General features: G+C 43.0%; 1 protein-coding gene across 5 annotated transcripts in view; it reads right to left on the minus strand.

Annotated features, from left to right (window-relative positions):
- The window catches only part of CYFIP1 (cytoplasmic FMR1 interacting protein 1), a 135,546-nt gene that overhangs the window by 60,248 nt on the left and 53,244 nt on the right, over positions 1–22,054 (minus strand). For 4 of the 5 annotated variants that reach the window (XM_064570052.1, XM_064570048.1, XM_064570049.1 and 1 more), the window contains 10 exons: positions 19,464–19,560; positions 19,234–19,362; positions 17,959–18,063; positions 15,406–15,497; positions 13,699–13,816; positions 10,248–10,370; positions 9,317–9,442; positions 3,198–3,364; positions 1,792–1,939; positions 389–542 (listed from right to left, as the gene is read on the minus strand). In XM_064570052.1, coding sequence (XP_064426122.1) covers positions 389–542; positions 1,792–1,939; positions 3,198–3,364; positions 9,317–9,442; positions 10,248–10,370; positions 13,699–13,816; positions 15,406–15,497; positions 17,959–18,063; positions 19,234–19,362; positions 19,464–19,560 — 1,259 coding nt within the window. The remainder of the gene's footprint in view (positions 1–388; positions 543–1,791; positions 1,940–3,197; positions 3,365–9,316; positions 9,443–10,247; positions 10,371–13,698; positions 13,817–15,405; positions 15,498–17,958; positions 18,064–19,233; positions 19,363–19,463; positions 19,561–22,054) is intronic. The other variant, XM_064570051.1, reaches the window with a different exon arrangement.

Consider the following 22,054-nt stretch of genomic DNA (forward strand, 5'->3'; position numbering starts at 1 on the left):
TGGTCAAGATGACTGCCACCTTCCACACGTCACTGCTCGTGGGGGCTGTTTCTGATACTTATCACTATCTTGTTCTCAAGCCACATGATAGATTACATTCGTCTGTGTTTCTGACCTCATGTGGGTTACAAAGACTGCATTCAAGTCATAGAGCCAGCCAGCCACAGGCCCATGGCCCTCATCCTAAGGTCCACGGCACATGGAGGGGGCCCCTGGCTCTCTGTGCATTTAAAGCGACAGGTGAGGGAATATCACGAAGGTTACAACACAGGTCACCGTCTGGGTGTGTGAGGGGACCACAGCAGGGGATGGTCAGCAGAAGCATTCTAGACGGTGTTAGCAGTGTTAGAACATGCTGGGCCAGACGCTGGTCAGCAGTATCTCTTACCACTGAAATTTATCAAGTGAGTGTAGAAGAATGACTCTCGATGAAATTTTTCTATGTCCAATATGGTGGGCCCCTCAAGGCTACTTCTCAAGGTTTTCTTGGAACCACTTTTGTCTGCAATGAGGGACTCTAGCATGGTTCTCACCATGTAAAGCTGCATTATCCAAGGAAACATTTGTGGGGGAGAAAATATACATGGTACATTAGTTACACCAAACTCAGATAAACCACAAGAGGAAGACTACTCCGCTATGCCCTGACCAGAGCCAGGCTGGAGCGGTAAGCCTCGCACTACACCAGCTCCTCAAAGTGGGTCTGGGCACCCATCTAAGTAGCCAAGTTGGTGCTGCCTGGGAGAAAGAATCTGTTGCGGAGCAGTTCACCTCCGTGCCATAAACATCAACAAGAAAAACAAATGATGTCTTACCACCAAAGGTTAAAAGAGGCGGATAGGTGTAGGACTGCCTCAGAAACGCGTTTACCACATGCAAGAGTCTTTCCATGCCCAAAGACTTGAGCTGCCTCAGCAGCTCAGCAGAGCTCAAGGACTCCGCCATGGTGCGCACCAGGTAGAGCTAGACACGGACAGATGTGGGGGGAGAGGTGGGAGAGAGACGTTAGTCACAGGACACACACATCATGGGGTGGGGAGACACACATGGGAATGGAGGGTGGGGAGGGTGCATGCACACTGGACAGACCCAGGACAAGTGTCCTCCTTAAGTGGGCCAAATGCCTTCCTCCCAGATATTTGAGAAGTTTCACAGAAAGCCAACAATGTGCTTTGCTGGTAGTTCTCTGCAAGACTGGCAGAAGAGATTATAAAAAGCCCCCAAGAGAAGAACAATGAGTAAACAATACTAAGTCCCAAAATGGGAAGAGAAAAGCAGAAGGACATATTAAATCAGGTATGAGAGTCAGAAGAAAGCTGCTTTTGGGGGGCAGAGGGTTGAGCATGCCAGGAGAGAAAACAGCAGTGGTGGCTTAAGACCAGGGACACAAAAAAGCTACATTCTTAAATTTCTAAAAGTTTTATCTTCAGAAATGATCATTTTTAGTCCCAACATAAAAAGTATAACCATACATTTAAACACCCACCAGGAAACACAGTGTAAATACAGACACATAGACTTTCACCCACATTTTTGCAATGGAGTCGATGCAGTCAAATTAAATTCTGCATGCAAATGACCAAATCCGAGAATCACAAGGATGTCTTGGCAAAATGCTCCAGATTCACTTGGGCAGGAAACAGAGGAGCAGAAAAGGCACAGGCAATATTTGATCATCTTGAGCAGACAGTGGTTATGTCATTTTACTCCTGGCCTTGCTTACCAACCCTCAGCTCAGGGTTAGCCCACTCAGGGGAACAGGTGGAGCAGGTGAACAGGGAGGATGAGAACCTGAGTGCTGGAGGGTCCTACAGCACGCCGGGGTACTTTGATGTCGAAGCCGCTCTTGGGGTCCTTCTCGCCCCGCAGGGCTGGGTCATTGAAGGGCTCATGCCCAGTCTCCCAGTCGCACACGGTCTTCCTGATGGCCTGCAGGACACTGAACAGCCCCACCAAGTCATCAGTGAGGCACAGAGTGCTGACACCCTCAGGACTTTTAAAAATCACAGCATCGCCTCACCTAACACATACCTCTCAGTTCAGCCAACTCTCACATGTGATTTCCTTTGGGGGCAGTGGGGGATGTGGTAATGGACCAGTTCAAAGCGAAATTTTGAATAGATCATTTTCTGGGGGACATTACCAGCTCCAGAAGATCTGACTTAGCTGCAGTTTGCATCAATTAACCTGGAAGTGATGTTTTATTTCCTGAACACTGAGTCATGCAAAAGGCGGAAGGGGACAGACCACAAATATCCACCCAGGGAGCTGAAACTCAACCTCCCTTGGCTGATTTCCTGATTTCTAACAGGAACATGTCACCAACACAACTGTAGGGACTGGGCCTATGTCTCAGACACATTTGGAACATGTTCCCATCCCCAACAGGGCTCCACCATATGGAGACACCCCTCCTCCACCACAGGCAACCACTTGGTAGATGTACCCATGTGCCTATCCTATTACCTCATGGGGAAAGTTCTGGCTAAAACCTGAGTTACTCTTAGACTATACTTCACATTGCCCATGTGGTGAGCCTCCCATTATGGCAAACGTGAGCAAAATGGGAAGACTCACAGTATCACATTTTATTAATGCTAAAAGTGAAACCAAGCCAGGTGTCAAACACATCAATTTATAATTTATAAGCAAAAAAATGAAATCAATATACTTGTGAGCCCCAGTAAACTTCATTTTACATAGATGTCTCTGAAAGACAACTTTAAAAGGCTAAATATTAAGAGAAAACTGCTCAAGATTGCTACAGGATCTCTGCAATATCTGTGTTAGTCTCTGACCAATTTGTAGGACAAGCCAAAAGGAACAGAAGCAAAGATACTGAAGACGACACACTTTGAGATGGGCAATGTGATGCTGGGCTTCCTGTCCCCACAAGCCTGGTGATCAGAATCATCAAAAAGATTTTGAGACACTCTCCTGCCCCAAGATAAACACACCCTTATCTCTGCGTCCCCACTGCTCAGACATTCTGTAGTCGATTTATTATACATTGCTCAGGTGAGTAATTGGACCCATCACATTACATTTAGAGGAAATTCACCAGAAGGGCATCTGGAGGTTGAAGATAGATGCACTGAGCATATTTATGAAAATCTAACTATACAGTTGTTCAAACCTAAGCTGATTCTACAACTTCGGACTCTGAGCTCACAGGGAGGTATTACACTGAGGCTGACCTCTGGATGACGTTCTTCTTCTTCTTGATGGCCTGCCTGAGTGGCTCCCGGAGAGTAACCTGGGAAAAGTCCTGCAGTGCAGCATAGACGGTGTGCCGGATGGCATGGTTGAACACACTCTCCATCCTGCCCATCAGCACCTGCAGACCTTTGATCATGGCGATCACCTGCAGGGGGACACACAACTTTCAGTGTGGTGGACAGTAACAGGAGATGGCTCCTTCTTAGGTGACACCAAGTTGCACCAGGAAGCTGCCTCTTTCTAGTGCACAGCACCTCTCCCTGGCCTCCCATGTTTTTGCTCTGAAGCTGCTGCCCTGTAGTTCTTCCCAAGAGCAGTGAGCTCAGCTCTAATCCAGCAGCTGTGCCTGTGCCTGGGTCTGACTCCATTAGACCATGAGCGCCTTGAGGACAGGAATGGATTTGCTTGGCTTGGCATGAGCTAACAGGGGTGTTTGGTAACTCACTCAGAACACTCCCAAATGCATAAGGGCATACCCCCTGTGAAGGACTTTAAAGGATAAAGAATAAAACAGATTCATGAAAGCAAATATGTTATTAGCTGGAAAAGAAAAAAGAAGTTATAGCCCAAATCCCACCTGTTAAACAGTAACAGCATGCTGAATTAATATGCATGAGAAGGTCTGGAAGGAAATACACTAAAATGCTTAAAGTTCATGTCTGTGACAGCATCACAGACACTATAATGCCCTCAAGGCACACTCGTGTATTCTATTTGTCTGCTTTAGGGATTGGTTGGATGGTTCTCCAATGAGGGGAAGAAAAAGGAAATTTCTATGAAAAAAAAAGCAAATGCCCCAATTCAAATTCAAACCGAACAGAATTCAAATTCAAATCAACCTGAATGAAAATGAAAATACTATAAATTCAAATTTATGGGATATAGGAAAAGTTATGCTAAAAAGTAAATTTGGAGCTTTAGAGGAAAATCTCAGGAAACAAAAAGTCTGACAATAATAATCTAACATTCATCATAAATCTGTAAAAAGAATAGGAAAATACACGCCCCCCCAAACTAGAGGGAAATAAATACTGACAAGTAAAAATTAACAAAACAGAAAACAAGCAAATCATAGAAGGTGATCAACAAAGATAAAGCTGTTTAAAAAAATAAGTAAATAAATAATAGATTTGACAACTTTCCCGCAGGACTAATCAAGAAAAACACAGACAAGGCACGAACCACGAGCATTAAGAATGAAAAGGGGGGGCATTATCACACAGTTTAGAGATATTAAGAGATTACGTGACTGTATCAGCACAGGACAAACATACAGATCAATGGAATAGAAACAGAGTTCAGAAATAAATCTTCATGTTTACAGTTAACTGATTTTCAACAAGTGTGTGAAAACAATTCAACAGGGAAATATTATCTTTTCAACAAACAGTACCCACATGCAAAACAATGAAATTGGTCTCCTGTGCAGGAAAGGGTTAACTGGTGATGCCTGGGATGATCAAACCCTCCAGATTCCCAGGAAAGGCCTGTTTTCAGGACTGGCCCATGGCCAACTCCTAGGAACTGAGCCCTGAGCCCTGGGAATAATCTGCCTGAAAAGAATGTCTGTGTTCACCCAAGGCTCTGGGCCACTGCAGTACCAGCGTGACGAGACGGTCTACGCCAACAATGTCATGATGGTGAACACCTATATCTGTACTGGGAGTCTGGAACCTGGGTAGCCAAGGTCAATCACAAAGGTGTGTTGCATGCCGACACTACTGACCCCCCAAACAAACCTGGACGCTAAGATCTTGGGTAAGCTTCCCTAGTTGGCAACGCTTTCCACATGTTGTCACCCATCTCTGCTGGGAAAAAGAAGCACATCCCGCACAAGTGCGCTAGTAGGGGGTACCCAGAAGTTCGTACCTGGTTTCTCCTGGACTTCACCCAGGTGCCTTTTGCTGATCTAAATCTGTCTCCTTTCACTGTAATAAATGATAACCTTGAGTAGAACAGCTACTCAGCCCTATGAGTCCTTCTAGCAAATCAAGCCTGAGAGCAGTTTTAGGAATCTCTAACATAGCCCCTACCTCACACCATACTAAAAAATTAACTCAGAATGTATCACACATTTAAATTTAAGAGGCAAAACTATAGAATTCTTAGAAGAAAACATAAGAGTAAATCTTCATGACTTGGGTTGGGAAATGGTTTCTTAGATATAATATGAAAAGCACAAGCAGCAAAAGAAAAAAAATAGGTAAACTGAACTTTATAAAAATTAAAGACTTTATGCTTCAAAGGATCCCTTAGGAAAGTAAAAAGACAATCATAGAATGGAAGAATATAAGTCATATGTCTGCTAAGGAACTCTTATCTAGAATATATAAAGAACTCAATAAGATAAATAATCCAATTAAAAAATGGACAAAGGATCTGAATAAACATTTCTCCAAAGAAGATATATAAATTGCCAAGAAGCAAATGAAAATACGTTCAGCATCATTAGTTGTTACAAAAATGCAAATCAAAATCATAATGAGATACATTTCACATGTAGTAGGATGGCTAGAATCAAATGACAGAAAATAACAAGTGCTGACAAGGATTCAGAGAAAGTAGAAGCCTCATACACTGTTGGTAGGAATGTAAAATAGTGCTGTCACTTGGGAAAGTCCATCTGGTAGTTTCTCAAAATGTTAAACAGCGTTATCATATGACCCAGCAATTCTACTACTAGATGTATCCTGAAAAGAAATGAAAACATGCATCCATACAAAAACTAGTACACAAAAGTTAATAGCAGCATTATTTGTAATAGTGAAAAGGTAGAAACACCCAAACTAAAAAATCAGCTAAAAAATAAATAAAATGTGATACATCCATACAATGGGATGGGATTCAGCAATGGAAAGAATAAAATACTCATACATGTATGAACCTTGAAAACATGATGTTCAGTGAAAGAAGCCAATCACAATCAGCCACATATTGTATGACTTCATTTATATGAGGTGTTCAGAATAAGCAAATCTACAGAGTCACAAAGCAGATTGGTGGCTGCCTAGGGCTGAAGGGAGGGGAGAATTGGGGGTGACTGCTAATGGGTGTGAAGTTTCTTTTTGACATAACAAAAAAGTCCTAAATTTGATTGTGATTGTACAACTCTGTGATTATATATATATATATATTAAAAAAAAGCACTGAATTTTTATACTTCAAACAGGTGAATTGTATACTGTGTAGAAAAAAAAAAAGATGAGAATTTATGAAAAACTTTATGACAAATATTAGAAAATTTTAAAAGATTCTTTGAAAATTCCCTGAAAATATAACTTACCATCCCTGAAAATACAACTTAACAAAACTGATACAAATAGAAATAGAAAATGTACATGGTAAAGAAACTGAATGTTTCAAAAACCATCCCACAAAGGGAAAGCTTCACCAGTAAATGCTAGCAAACACTGAAAGAAGTAACATGAACCTTACACAAACCACTCCAGACAATACAAAAAAGAAGGGAGACCCCTGAGTTGTTTTATGAAGCCGGCATCCAGAAAACTAGAATGGAAGGTTATAAAAAAGTAATGATGGGGCGCCTGGGTGGCTCAGTTGTTAAGCATCTACCTTCGGCTCAGGTCATGATCCCAGGGTCCTGGGATCAAGCCCCACATCGGGCTCCCCGCTCGGCAGGAAGCCTGCTTCTCCCCTCCCACTCTCCCTGCTTGTGTTCCCTCTCTCGCTGTCTCTCTCTCTGTGTCAAATAAATAAATAAAATCTTAAAAAAAAAAAAAGTAATGTTACTCACTACACAGGTGTGGGCTGTGTGCAGTGACTTCCTTCTCTAAAGTACACTATGAAAAGGATAAAGCAGGGGTGAGGGCAAGGTGTAGGGTAACTTCCTAATAGAGAAACCTGACAATACTTCCTTGGCCAGGTGAGCAAGGTCGACACCAACCGTGATGAGTTTGTTGACAGTATGTACCCTTGACATGATGTGATGGAAATGATGCTTCACCTCTGTGGTCCTCCTTCCCCAAACCTGTAACTCCAGTCTAATTATGAAAAAAAGTCACATAAATACCAACTGAGAAACATTCTACAAAATACCTGACCAGTGCTCCTGAAATCTGTCAAGGTCATCCAACACAAGGGAAGTCTGAAAAACTCACAACCCAGAGGAGCCTAAGGAGATATGATGACTTAATGTAATGTGGGATCTTAGATCAGAATTAAGACATAATGGAAAGACTGACGAAATCTGAATGAAGTATGGACTTTAGTTAATAAAATGTACCAATACTGGTTTATTAATTATAACAATACTAATGTGAAATGTTAACAATAAAGAAAAATGGGTGTGGGGTATATAGGAACTCACTGTATCATCTTTGCAATTTTTCTGTCAACCTAAAAATATTTTACAATACAAGGTTTATTTAAAAAAGTGATAGCAAAGACACTCTCACTCATTAAGTTTGATATAAAAATCCTAAGCAAAATACTAGCAAACTATATCCAACAATATATAAAGAGGATAATCTGTCATGACTGAGTTGAGTTTATACCAGGAATGCAAGGCTACCTTAACATCAAACCTGATTTAAAAAAAAAAAAAAAGTGGGGGGAAAAAACCCTCACAATCAATGTAAATTCACCACATTAATGGAATAAAAGAGAAAAGTCACAGAAGTACCTCAGTGGATACAAAGTGTTTAATAGAATTAATATCAACTCATAATAAAATCTCTTAGTAAACAAGAATGGAAGGCAAGTTCCTTACTGATGAAGGTTGGCTATAAGAAACCTGCAGGAGGGGCGCCTGGATGGCTCAGTCAGTGACACGTCTGCCTTTGGCTCAGGTCATGGTCCCAGGGTCCTGGGATCGAGCCAGGCATCAGGCTGTCCCTGCTCAGTGGGGAGTCTACTTCTCCCTCTCCCTCTTCTGCCCCTCCCCCTGCTTGTGGTCTGTCTCTCTCTCAAATAAATAAATAAAATTAAAAAAAAAAAAGAAACCTACAGCAAACACATTATATGGTGAAATGTTGAAAGCTTTCCCTTTGAGATGAGGAATGAGACAAGGATGCCTATTTAACAAGTAGGGGTTCCATCCACTGTGATTAAAAAAATAAATAAAAATGGAAAGTTGGGATAAATAAAACTGCCATCATTTTCAGATGATTATTATATTGGTAGAAAATCCAATGGATAATTTGTTACAATTAACAAATGAGTTTAGACAGGTTGGCAGATATAAGAAAAAATACAAAAAATAATTTTAATTCTAAATATCAATGACAAACATTTAGAAAAAATTTAAACCTATCATCTAGTATCAAATACCTAGAAATATAGCTAACATAAGATGTGTAAGAGTTTTACAGATTATAAAAGAGAAATTAAAGAGAATCTCAATAAATGGAGGGATAGACCATGTTCATAAAAGGCTTACTATTCTAAATTTATCAATTCTCCCTAAAATGACCTATAGGTTTATTCATATCCCCATAAAAAATTTCAACAGGTTTCACTGTGAGATATGAAAAAAATGATTCTAAAATTGATATGAAAATACAAACAGCAAGAATAACCAAGGAACTCTTGAAGACAGAGAGCTTGCTTTACCAGACACAGACCAGCTACAGTAAGTAAGACAGAGGGGCATGAGGGGCGCCTGGGTAGCTCAGATGGTTAAGCATCTGCCTTCGGCTCAGGTCACGATCCCAGGGTCCTGGGATTGAGCCCCGCATCAAGCCCTGCATCGGGCTCCCTGCTCTGCGGGGAGCCTGCTTCTCCCCCTGCTCATGTTCTCTCTCTCTCTCTGTATCTCTGTGGCTCGAATGAATAAATAAAAAAATTAAAAAAAAAAAAAAAAGAGGGGCATGAGAACAAGGACAGACCAACTGACCAATGGATTAGAACAGGGAGAAAAACACACTCATACATGAATGGTCACTTGATCCACAACAAAGGTGAGATAGAGCAGAGGCAGAAGTGTTTTAAAAACTAACTTCGGCAGGCCACATTGCTGGCTCAGTTAGAAGCGACAACATGAAACTGTGCATTCAATTTTACTCAAGTTCTTGCCTTTGCTTTGAATGGGAAGGCAGTCTGAGGCCAGAGCTGTGGAGGAAAAGAAAGCAAAGCGCACCTCCACCAGGGCAAACTTCTCCTCGCTGGTGTAGTTATAGCGGGTGGCACGCTCATACTCCTCGGCATTGTCCGGGCAGTCCTTGTTGGAGTACTTGTCCGTTGGGTGCACAAGTTTCCATGAATACTGGTGTGGTCAGAAAGGGGGAGACATCCACACTGAATGCAAAATGCTTACGTTCTGGTCATACTGACATGACTATCCCCGAAGCGACCACAGGCCAGCCTTCTAATGTTAGCTGTATCTGAAAATCACACACATGCATGCATGCTCACACATACACTCACACACCAAGTCCATCCCCATAAAACTGCAAGACATTCTGGCCATGTGACTTCAGGTTTAAGAAATACATAAGGTAAAATGTCCTGGATCTATTGTGTTGAATATCTTAAGACTAGGTATTTTCTTCATTAAAAAAAAAAATAAAATCAGCCTTTCAAATGATCACATACTCATCCAACTTAACAATTTTTATCTGGTCAAAATAAGCAACAAAAGGAAAAATCTTCTATGACTTACAGGTATCCAAATCTTCATATGGCATCAGAAACTATTTTACTAATGCTAAACAAAAGAAACCGATGGCTGGAACTCCACAGAGCAAACATTTTTTAAAAATGAGAATTAAAAATCATCATAAAGGTATGTATGTTTTAAAAGATGAGGCCCTTTTTATTTGTAACACACATAAATGAAATGTACTTTGAGCCATCTAAGAAACATTTATAGTGATAGAGATTTTTATTTCTAGGATCAAAGATAAAAAGCCAATTTGTTCTTGATCCAAAGACCAAAGTTAATGCAGAAAAAATATCATTTAGTCAATTTCTTGGGTGATTTTGGGAAGAAAAGCACTTCTAACCAACCAGGGGTAGACGTTCTTTCAGATGTCGGCATTTGCAGACAAAAGCAAGTAGAGAGTGCCTACCACTTCCATCACATGAGCACTCCACTGTGACAGCAGCTGCAGGCCCTGCAGGGCCAGGTCAAACAGCTTCCGGTACTCAGCATCTGTCTTCTGAGCCTCCTGGCGGCCCGACCCTGTGACAACCTAGAGCACCACAGGAACAGCAAGAAGTCACCCCATTATCTAGAAAAACCAGTTAGGCATTTCCCCAGGACCTAGCAAATCCACTAGGAATCTACAGGAAAGGTGCATTTGTAAAATGATGAAATGATGGGGGCACAGGACCCTTTACCGCAGCAGAGCCCTGACAGTGGACATTCTGCAGCTCTCAAAGAAGAGAACACCTCTGCAGACGGTGCTGGAGGCATCTCTAGGACGTGGTGTTAACAGAACCATGTGCACAGTTAGGCGTCTACTTAGCTAATAAAGAAAAACATGCACATCATGTGCATCTGCTTATATCAAAAAATGAAAACTTATATTTAAGAATGGTTACCTAAAGGGCAGGAAGGCACAGGGTGGGGAGGAAGGCAGACTTCTCTGAATATACCTCCTTTTGTACATCTGACTTTGGAACCACATAAACATGTAATGGAATTATGACAGAAAATTAAGTTATGGGACACAAACAATGCCTAAAACTCAAAAGCAAGATGAAAGCATGAATTAAAGTGTGTACAGAATTGGGTTCATGACCGCACAGAGGAACAATGTAGTGCAGGTACCTGACAAGCTTTTTTGATTACAGTGTAAGTGCCTGGCATTAAGCTTTTGATTGCCACTGGATGCCAAATGAAAGCATCCATTTCAAGGACATCCATCTAAAATAAACAGAGTACCAGCTATACAAGTAGATAAAGAGCCAGGCAGCTCCATTTATGAAGCTCCCCTCTTAGAAAGCTCTGGGTGACCTAGTAACTTATCACTTGTGTGACCCCACTTTAGTGCCCTAATTCCTGCTCTTATGTTTGAAATTTGCCAATAAAGAGTAAACCCATGAAATCCTAGGTACCCCACCCTGGGCCCCAATAAAGGCAGAGTCTCAGATCCACACTCCTTCTCTACCTGTCACTTCACTTTGTGGCTCCAGGCATGCCATGTGCCTTCCAGAATGTGTAAGTAATAATCCTTCTTTTTCTCAAAATTCCCTGATGGTTATTGCTGAGGTACATCTTGCAAGCATAATAAGAACCACAGGGGCATGTGCAGCTACAGTATTGGCTCCACTTAGGGAAACGTCTATGGGGCTGCCGAAGATAGGGGAGTCCTTCAGGCATCACTATCACTATAGGCTGAGACCAACACAAAACAAACCACTTCAAGTGACTCTGAAAAACAATGATTTAAAGGAAGGGAAGAGGGAAGAGGGAAGGGAAGAGGGAAGGAGCAGGGGAAGGGGAAGGGGAAAGGGAAAGGGAGAGGGGAAGGGAAGGGGCAAAGAAAGAGAAAGCAAGCCCAATGATTTGATCTCTATCCCTGGAGGGAGAAAATTTAAGGGCAAATTAACTTAAAAAATAAATCTTAAAACAACTTTTAGTAATTATATTGTCATTATAATACTGTAATGTTATATATTACAATATATAATTATATTGTTTCTAATAATTATATTGTTATTAGCAGTGTTAGTATTGCTATTTTAAGACTGCTAAGTGTATACTAAGACATCAAGTCAAAATATGCTGTAGTCATTAAGAACAGGATTCTCAGCTTGAAAGGGGGAAAAAGATGGAAACTAAAGTAGATTAACTTCAAAACGGGACTCCAAAAAGCTTGCCACCTTAGATGATGCTAGAGGATCAATTATTTGAAAAACTGATACACGTAGCAACGGAATCCAGCTGTGACCTGTCTCTCCTGAAGGAATCATACTGCAGAGCAAGGCTCAGCTGTTAGGAGTTGAGAAGGAGTGAAAGGACTAGAAGACCATCATGTCACAGCCCTAATGAACTCATACATTTGGCAGTGGACAATGGCTGTCTACATTCTGGAGAGAGATGGCCAGACACTCTAGCAGTCTGCAGCACGGCAGTGAAGGGCCAGCTGTACTGAGAGGATGGAAGCAGAGTTCGATCAGGCCTTCAGATCTAATCATCCACGTAGAGGAAGCACAGGGGACAGAGGTCACGCCATACGACCCCACAGGGAGCAAGAGAGATGGAGAAGGGACACATCTTCAAAGAGATATACCAACCAACTACAGTGTATAAAACTCATTTGGATCCTGAGGCAAATCAACTTGAAAAAATAAAACCATCTTTGAGTCAACAGAGAAAACTGAACAATGACTCTGACATTAGGAATACTTGATTTTTTTTAGGTGTGATAATGGGATTACAGTCATGTGTAAAAAGAGCCCTTATCTCTATAAGACACATGGGAAACCCAAAGGAGAGGGTGGTTGGAACCTCTAATCTATATAGGGATCAGAAGCACATGGGTACGGAGTTGCTTTTGGGGGTAATGAAAATGTTCCAGTAATGGACTGTAGTGGTAGTTACAGAATTCAGTGAATAAACAAAAACCTCTGAATTGTACATTTTAAATGGGTGAATTGTATGGTATGTGGATTAAATCTCCATAAAGCTGTTTAAAAATAAGCTGAGCAGAGCATTCAAAGATAGATCTCTTTTTTCTTATTAAAAGGCACTACAGCAGACATCAGAGGGAAAACAGACAGGAGCCACACATGCTGTCAGGTACACCTATTTTAAGGGTAGAAATCAACCCTATATGTCGTCTGAGAGCTTCCCAGAAATTCGGTTTACAGCTATATCAGCCCCTGCCTCCGTCTCTACCCTGTGGGCTGTGCTGGCAGCTGGGGAGACACTGAGACAGCCCTCCTCCTGGGGGAGCTGGCCATCAGGGGTCTGCTTGGAGCTAGCATGTGCTCTGAGCCATCTGGGCTTGTCTTCCAGTCATTCCGGTTACACGATGGCTAGTGTTTGCTGGGTGGAGGACAGGGGAGCTCATCATCCTGCAACGTGTGGGGCCAACACACAGAGTTGTTCCTTCCAAATGTTAATGATCCTCCTGAGAACCCCGAGGGACCAGAGTCTCAAAGACCAGACCTGTGTATGTGGTCTCAAGTCCGCAGGTCCCTCTAAGACTATGTGTAGCACGCATACCATGGACCATCGCTACGTCCCTGACCTCGCTGCCCTGCCTGCTCACATGTGAGACATGACATTCCCACCACTCTCTGCACTCAGACCTCCCCACTCCTGTCCACCCCACACACTGGCGGGCTGGCTGGAGCTGTGCCTGGCAGGTGGGGAGAGTGTGACCAGCCTGAACAAGGACACAGAAAACCCGGCTGCCAAGTGGGAACACAGCTGAGGGACAGTGCTTCCTCCTACCCCAACTCCAGGCCCTCCTCTGGGCACCTAGGACATGTCCTCCCATCCAGCCAAAGGTTCCCGCACACCTGGCCTGAGGTACCGGCACAGGAGGGCACTGAAGGCCCACCTACCTCGCTGTTGCTGTAGCGAGCCAGCTCTGAGATGAAGCGCATATGGTCCTCCCGGATCTGGATCATCTGCTCGCAGATGTTATACTGCGGGCTGCTGCTGGACGACGTGCACGTCCATCTGGCAGGGAAGGGGAAATGTGTGTTACCTGAAGAGGTGCCTGCAGAAGATTTCTGCTTCACCACGGGGGGTGGCCGGGGACACACGCACAGCAGGCACACAGGATGGCCCACTGGTCCTGCATGCTGGCGAGCACACAGAGGCTTGGAGAGAACATGAATTCTTAGCAAAGAAACAGCCGGGCCAGCCCCATCCCTCTGTGCCACGGTCACCGTGCTACCTTCTCATATCTGTTTTAGAAAAGGAATTGTAATTTCTCCTTCATCAGCCAACTACTTTAAAAAAGCTGAGAGCTGTTGCTGGATTTAGGGCACTGCATCACCCTCGCAAGGGCCCCTTAACACACATCTTTATCACTCACATATGAAAATAGAAGCTACAGTAGGAAACAAGTCCGCCAAAGACTCAGAAACAAAAGTTATCCTTACTGGGAACTGAAAACTGACGTTACTTGGAAGTTAGAGAGTGCTGCAGTAACTACCTACGTGCATAACACACCATTTCAGCAGCAAACAGGCAATTTAGTGGAAAAAAGTTTATTAACAAAGCTGCTAGAGCTCTCGGGCAGAAAGCATGGGCTTTGGGGCTCCAACCACTGCTCCCTCACACTCAACACCTAACTGGATGGCATATCAAGTTCAATGGCAGATTTATTAAGAAATAAGCTAGCACAGGGGCGCCTGGGTGGCTCAGTTGGTTGAGCGACTGCCTTCGGCTCAGGTCATGATCCTGGAGTCCCGGGATCGAGTCCCACATCGGGCTCCCTGCTCAGTTGGGGGGTCTGCTTCTCCCTCTGACCCTCTTCGCTCTCATGCTCTTGGTCTCTCATTCTCTCTCTCAAATAAATAAATAAAATCTTTAAAAAAAAAAAAAAAAAAAAAGCTAGCACAGAGGTCAGCAAACTACAGCACAGGCCAAATACAACCTGTGTTTGTACGGCCCCAGAGCCATACAAAATGGTACTTACGTTTTCATTGTTTAAAAAACAAAACCACGACAACAGCAAAGAAGAATATATGACAGATACCACATGTGGCCTGAAAGTAAATACTTCAGAATTTGGGGACTACACTGTCTCTGTCACATAGCCATTGTCTTCTTTTTTTAAAAAAGAAAAAAAAAAGCCTTTAAAAACATAAAAACCATTCAAAGCCACTGAGATCTTACAAAAACAGCCCTGGGCTAGATTTGGCCCTCAGGTGATAGTTTTAATAATGTCTGTGACATAAATGCAAACACCCCCCCTGCCCAGCAGGGCTGGTTGTTAAGCATTTACCAGCACACCACTTGTTTGAGCTCACCCCGTTCTATCCAACAGAACTCTCTGAGATGACGGAAAAGCTCTGTATCTGTGCTGTCCAACACAGTAGCCTCTACTGAACATTTGAAATGTGGATGTTCTAACCAAGAAAATAGCTTTTTTTTTTAATGAATTTAAATGTAAGCAGTGACAAGGCCTACCATATGGGGCATTTGGTTCCAGATGGTTAAAAATGTCAAAGGTGTTCTCTCTAGATAAATAAGTGTTATAAAACCACAATGACAACACTTGCAGAATGTTCCAACTGGACAGCTCACTCTCCTCCTACCGAGATTTATTTTCCTCATAGTGGGCGCTGGTCTTGATGTATCTTGCCAGTTCTATTTGCATGTCCCCAAACAGTGGAACCACCTGGAGCTGCTATAGTCAAAGAACAAAAAAAAATAAGGTCATTATGTATGTTTAGTCACCAAATACAATCACAAGAATGAGTAATGCTGGTAATTACTATGGGCTGAAAACTAACTCTGTAAATCATTTACTAGAAAAAAAAAACTGTAAGGAACTTACATATTCACTTTAAGGACAAAATACAATTTAAGAACCAACATTCATAAAACCAATTCAAACATTAAAATTAACCTTCCTTGTTGCTAAATACACACACACACAAAAAATCAATTTGCATTTCTACATACTAGTAACAAACAGAAAATGAAAATCTAAAGAGAAACAATTTGGGGTACCTGGGTGGCTCAGTCAGTTAAGCAGCTGCCTTCGGCTCAGGTCATGATCCCAGAGTCCCAGGATCAAGCCCCAAGTCAGGCTCCCTGCTCAGTGGGGAGTCTGCTTCTCCCTCTGCCCCTTCTCTCTCACTCACTCTTTCTCTCTCTCTCTCAAATAACTTGCAATAGCATCAAAAAAACCCTAAAAGATATATCTAACAAAATATGGTCAAGACCTCTAAATTGATCTATGGAATTGATTTATGGAATCCAAACAATATTCCAAGAAAAATGGTTTATGAGTAGTGTGTATATATGTGTGTGTATATGGAAATCAGCAAGCCAATTTATTTTGAACAGTAAAGGGATGACACCCAAGACAATTTCGAAGAACGTAACTTGAAGTCTTCCTGATAAGCAGATCTGTTCTATTGGAAAGCTACAGCAACTAACACAGTATGGCCCTGGAGCATGAATGGAGAGCAGTGGAGCAGGACAGAGAACTTAAGACAGAGTCACAGTCATACAGACACCTGCTTTAGGACCCAGGCAACACTGCGCAGTGATGGGAGAAAAGACAGCCTTTGCAATAAATGGACTAGGTCAACTGGATACCCATAATGGGGAAAAGAAAAAATCTAAAAGTGTCAACCCCCCTTCCTCACATCATACATAGAGACCAGGCCGAGGAGGACTATAGATCTAGATAGAAAAGGAAATGGTGCTGCTTCTGGAAGGTAAGAAGTAAATTCTCAAAAGCCTGCCCTATACAAAGATTTCTAAAAGTGGATATTAAAGGGGTGTTGGGTGGTTCAGTCAGTTAAATGTCTGACTCTTGATTTTGGCTCAGGTCATGATCTTAGGGTCCTGGGGTCAAGCCCCACCTTGGGTTCCCCACTCGGCAGGGAGTCTGCTTGTCTCCCTTTCTCTATGCTCCTCCTCCTGCTCTCACGTGCTCTCTCTAAAATAAATAAATCTTTAAAAAAGTGGATATTAAAGACTGATATACTAGACTACAATAAAATTAAGAACTTTTGTTCACCTAATGACACCTTTAAGAAAGTGAAAAGGAGAGCCACATAGGGCAGAATACATGTATTTTATTTTTTTAAAGATTATTTATTTATTTGACAGAGACACAGCGAGAGCAGGAACACAAGCAGGGGAAGTGAGAGAGGGAGAAGCAGGCTCTCCGCTAAGCAGGGAGCCCAATGAGTGACTCAATCCCAGAACCCTGGGATCATGACCTGAGCCGAAGGCAGACGCTTAACAACTGAGCCACCCAGGTGCCCCAGAATGCACGTATTTTAGAACACATGTATCCAACAAAGAACATGTACCCAGAATACATAAAGAACTATAAATCAACAGGGGGGAAAAAGGCAAGAAGCTTGAAATGACACTTCACAAGAGAACACACAAAAGCGTGAAAAGTCATCAGGGAAAGATCAACTAAAACACAAGGTAATGCCAGCCAAAAATGTCACAATGATGTACCACCCTTCAGGATGCTCTTCCCCCAGAAAGTGACAGTGCTAAGAAAGTGACAGTGCTAAGTATCGGTGAGGATGTGGATGAGGAAGAGGATGTAGAACAACAGGAAGGCTCACTCACAGCTGGTGGCTCTGCAAATCAGCACAGCCATGTGGGAAATCGTCAGGCTGTACCTAAATGTATATGCCTATGGCCCCTAATCCTAGCCCTGGATACACATATGTTCAACAGAAACATGCAGAGCTGTGCACTAAATCAAAGCAGCATTGTTCATACCAGCCAAAACTCAGAAATGACCTAATGTTCATCACAACAGAATGGATAAATAAGTTGAGGTATAATTATACAATGGACATCACAATGAAAACCTAAGGACTATCTATAGCTGCGGGATCTCACAGGGATGAATCTAACAAATGAGTGAAAACAGCCAGATGCAAGAGTACACACAGCCATGATTCCCTTTACAAAAGGTTCAGACCCAGGCAAAACTGATGCAGAACAGGAGGGAGGGTAGCCGCCTTGGCAGATGGAAGCCAGTGACGTCCCCCATCCCCACTGCCTATGCCCACATTTCCAGATGTGGGTCACAGAGGTTTACCTCCCAAAATTCAAACTGTATACACTTGATAAAAAGGCTTATCTAAAAAGGTGTAACTCACCTTGAAGTACTTATCGATTTTGGATAAATTTATTCTTTTCTTGGCATCAAGTTTATAAATGTTGCTGACACTCCCATCCATCAAGTATAGACCAAACCCCATGACCTGAAAATCACAAAATGGCACAAAAAGCTCAGACCTGCAAGTTATCCATAAGCACTTCTAATGCTACAGTTCAAAAATTTAAATGATAGTTCACCCTTCTTTCAAAAAGCACTTTTAAAAGTTCCTTATAAGTAAATAGCTATCTCTTCATATGAAGTTTTTCTTCTATGTGTGTCATTTCTTGTGGCTATTTTAATGTCCTCCCCAGGCACAAATATCACCTCCACCTCTCATCAAGCAAATGTGATACTAAATGTGGATTTTCATAAACATTCATGGCCAGAGGCTCCTGCTCAGATGGCACGGACAGATTATTTCCACCGTCACAGAGTGCTCCACTAGACAGTGCCGTCCTGCACGGTGCTCTCCTGCTGGAAGAGCTCTTGGGGCTGGGCCCACTCTTACAGGGAAGGTTTTGGGCCGACAGGACACCTAGCACAAGGTCCTTCAGGGCTATGCTCCCCAAAGGTGGAAAGTAGAGCAAATGCAATGGCAGAACTGCCTTCTCCTCTTCCCAGTCAGAAATGTCACTGAAAACCTCCCCAGGGCGCCTGGGTGGTTCAGTTGGTTCAGCGTCTGCCTTAGGCTCAGGTCATGATCCCGGAGTCCTGGGATTGAGTCCCACATCGAGGTCCTGGCTCAGTGGGGAGTCTGCTTCTCCCGCCATCCCTTCCCCCTGCTCATGATCTCTCTCGCTCTCCCTCTCTCTCATTCAAATAAATAGGTAAAATCCTTAAAAAAAAGAAAAGAAAGCCTCCCATATGGTGAATGGCCATGTTCTTGACCAAAAAGTCTACTATAATCATGGAGACACAGTATTCTTAATTCTTAGGAATCATATACTTAACAAGTAGAACCTGATACAACCTCTGCTATAAGAAGCTAATGCTGAGAGAAGCCCTCGACCCCAGACCTCCTCACCTACGAGCACATTCTCCAGGGGGTGGCATATGATCCCAACTGGCACTGGGGTCAAGCCTGGGACCCATTCATAGGAATGTGTTGAGAGCCTGTAGTGCATGGGCACAAAGAGGATACTGTGTACACACACACACACACACACACACACACGGCAAGCATGAGAATAAGAAAAGGTTGGCAAAAGGATCATAGTCAAAGCACAGCCTCTTCTCACCACGGTTATGTAAGCGGCCATGCCCACACACGTACTTTGAGAAGCATGTGTTTCTCACTGGGTGTCAGGTACATCCTATTCTCGTAGTAATCCACACACAGATTCACGATATCGGCAAGGAGCTCTTCATAGCCAGAAATCACTTCAAGCTGCTGCTGCAAAGACTGAAATACAGAGCGCGAGATCCATGCCACGGACTGTTCTCAGGGCCCCAGGCCCCAGCAATGCGTCCCATCAGCCAGAGCAGCAAGAGTATGAGCCTTACTTGCGTGATTTTGTTGTGGTTGGCCAGGAACATGGACAGATTTTGTGATTCCTGGATGGACTGTGGGTCCGCCATTTTCCGTAAAAACTGAGCAGCCCTTTGAAAGCAAAAAAAAGAGTTAAACAACCAATATGCTTAATGATTTAAAAAAAAAAAAAAAAAGAGCATAGAAAATCCAGATTACTTTATCTGGTGACAGTTATCTGTAAAAATTTGAGTCTTAGAAGCTAGTTATAATTTCAGCCTCCTCAAACTTGTCTACCCTGGACTCCAGGTCACTCTTTCGCCAGCCTGGACAGCTCACCACTCCACTGTCCACAGCTGACGGACTTCCTCAGAGATATGGCAGTACCAACCACAGGCCTTCCTGGAGGGTCCCTGCATGCTGGCCTCTCCCCCCGGCTACCTGTTTCCAACTCTGAGAAAGAGAGCCTCCCCCTCGGTGACTCCCACAATATGGTAATGAAGATGGTCAGCACTGTCTAGGTTCTCTGCCAAGAATCCCCTAGGCCCACCACGCCTCCCACAAGTCAGAGACCACACAGTTTTGGTGCCAAAGGTTAGAGACAGAATCCCAGTTTCCTCCACCAATATGCTGCTCGATCTTGGATTAACCTCCTGAACTCTCTTGAACCTCTCTTCTCACATCTATAATAACAACTGTCCATCTGCCCTACTCACAGGGCAGATGTGAGGAGAGAGGGAATAGCACACACAGAATTACCTACACACTTAGGTCTGCAAGGTACACACTGAGTCTCTCTCTGGGTCTTGCAAAGTAATTTGAAGGTGGGTGTGAGCATTCTGCACATCTAGGGCAGCCCCCCAAAAGTTTAGTGGAAATTGGCCACATAAGAACATGTCTGGCAACCTAAAAACTTGGGGGTTTTAATGAAGAAAAATTTTCATGGTAAAGACTGATAACTTATGCCAACAGTCATTTCCTCTGTGCCTCTTTAGAAATAAACCCCAAATCTCCATGCTACAGCAATGTGCCTCATATCCACGTGACCGATGGTTGAGCCATGAGATATAATGAAAAACACTGCAAGGCACTTAGAAGTTTACTTATAAAAGATAGTATGACCCCTTCTATTCTCCTTCCTCCCTGTTGACTGGAATGCAGAAATGATAGCTGGAGCTCAAGCCACCATCCTGGACCATGAGACAACACATGAAGACAGCAGAGCAGCAAGACAGCAGAAGCCCTGGTGTGAACACTGTGGAATCCCCTCGTTAGTTGCAGATCACCTACCTCAGGACTTTCAGGTGAGAGAGCAGTGATCTGCAACCTTGTTTAAGCCACTGTTATTTCTGCAGGTTTTTGAAAAATTATATAGTTAAACTTAACATGAACCCTGATAATGATAACATTCTTTTTTAAAATGTTTACTTTACTGATTTGAGTAGTTGCTATGACTAATGAAGGGATCAAAAATACTATTTTCTATTTTCCTCAAGCCTCATCATAACCATATGGGTTATCTCGGCATTTATATTCAGAAGAGGTTATACTATTAGCTATCACTGGGTGCAAGTAAAAAGTGTGAGTGTAAGTATGTAAGGCCTGAGAGAAGTGAGGATAAGATGATAGGGGGTCCCAAAGAGAGGTCACAGGAAGAAGCCACTGGAAAGCAAGAGGGGTGCTCCAGGCCCTCTCTATGCTCAGGAGAGCCCCGGTGGCTCCTGGAGGGGGGTACTGGCCCCCACACACATAGATTTCCAGAGAGTAGCCCCAACTTTAAACTGTTTTATAGACTGGGCTTTCAGAATAAAGCTGCTGCTACTAAGGAAAAAAAAAGAAAAAGTTTTTTTGAAATTAAAAACCACTGATGCTGTCTACCACCTCTACTTTCCTAAGTCAGAAAGGTTGAAACAGCTGCTCAAAATCATGTGGCAAGTGACTTGTGTAGCCAGAAGAAGCTGCTGCTATCCTGGGCTGGGCCAGTTCCACCCTCTACCCACAGAAGCTCCCATGCTTCACCCAGAGTCAAGCTTACTTGCAATCCCACAAACAGATCAAATAAGGTCAACTCCAAGGATTCTCTAGTTCGAAGATCAAGTCTTCTGTGCAGAGTTAATTCTAGGTGATGAATACCTATACTTAACTTTATATGGATCGAGCTTAAACCCTGGGTGATCTAGCCCAACTCCCACTGCTACCTCATCCTTAAATCTCAGTTTGGCACCATATCCCATGTTGATTTTATTTTAAAGACATGGCAACAGTTGTATGATTTCGGATACAGCATAACTACAGCCTATTCCAATGCAAAGTAGAATCTCATCAAATTTAATTTCATAGCCAAGATTCCTATCAAGCAGAAGAAACAGAAGTCAGCATCTCATTCTAGCTACTCAGGCCTTCAACAGTACCAAGCACAGACTTTCTAAAGGAAGTCTATTAGAAGACAGTTCGCTTTGCTCTGACCGACCACCCTCCATCTTCCTGCCACCATTTGTCCCTCACAATTTTCCAGAAGCACACTACCATGCCACACCCACCTTTTCCAATTCTCTTCTCCAGAAGGTCTCTCTAGCTCGGGAGGAGGGCTAGTCTCAGCGACCTGGAAGCTCAGTGTGACTCCACG

This window comes from Mirounga angustirostris, unplaced genomic scaffold, assembly GCF_029215605.1.
Source record: "Mirounga angustirostris isolate CCGP_5_RB_7025 unplaced genomic scaffold, mMirAng1.0.hap1 SCAF_9, whole genome shotgun sequence".
Taxonomy (NCBI): domain Eukaryota; kingdom Metazoa; phylum Chordata; class Mammalia; order Carnivora; family Phocidae; genus Mirounga; species Mirounga angustirostris.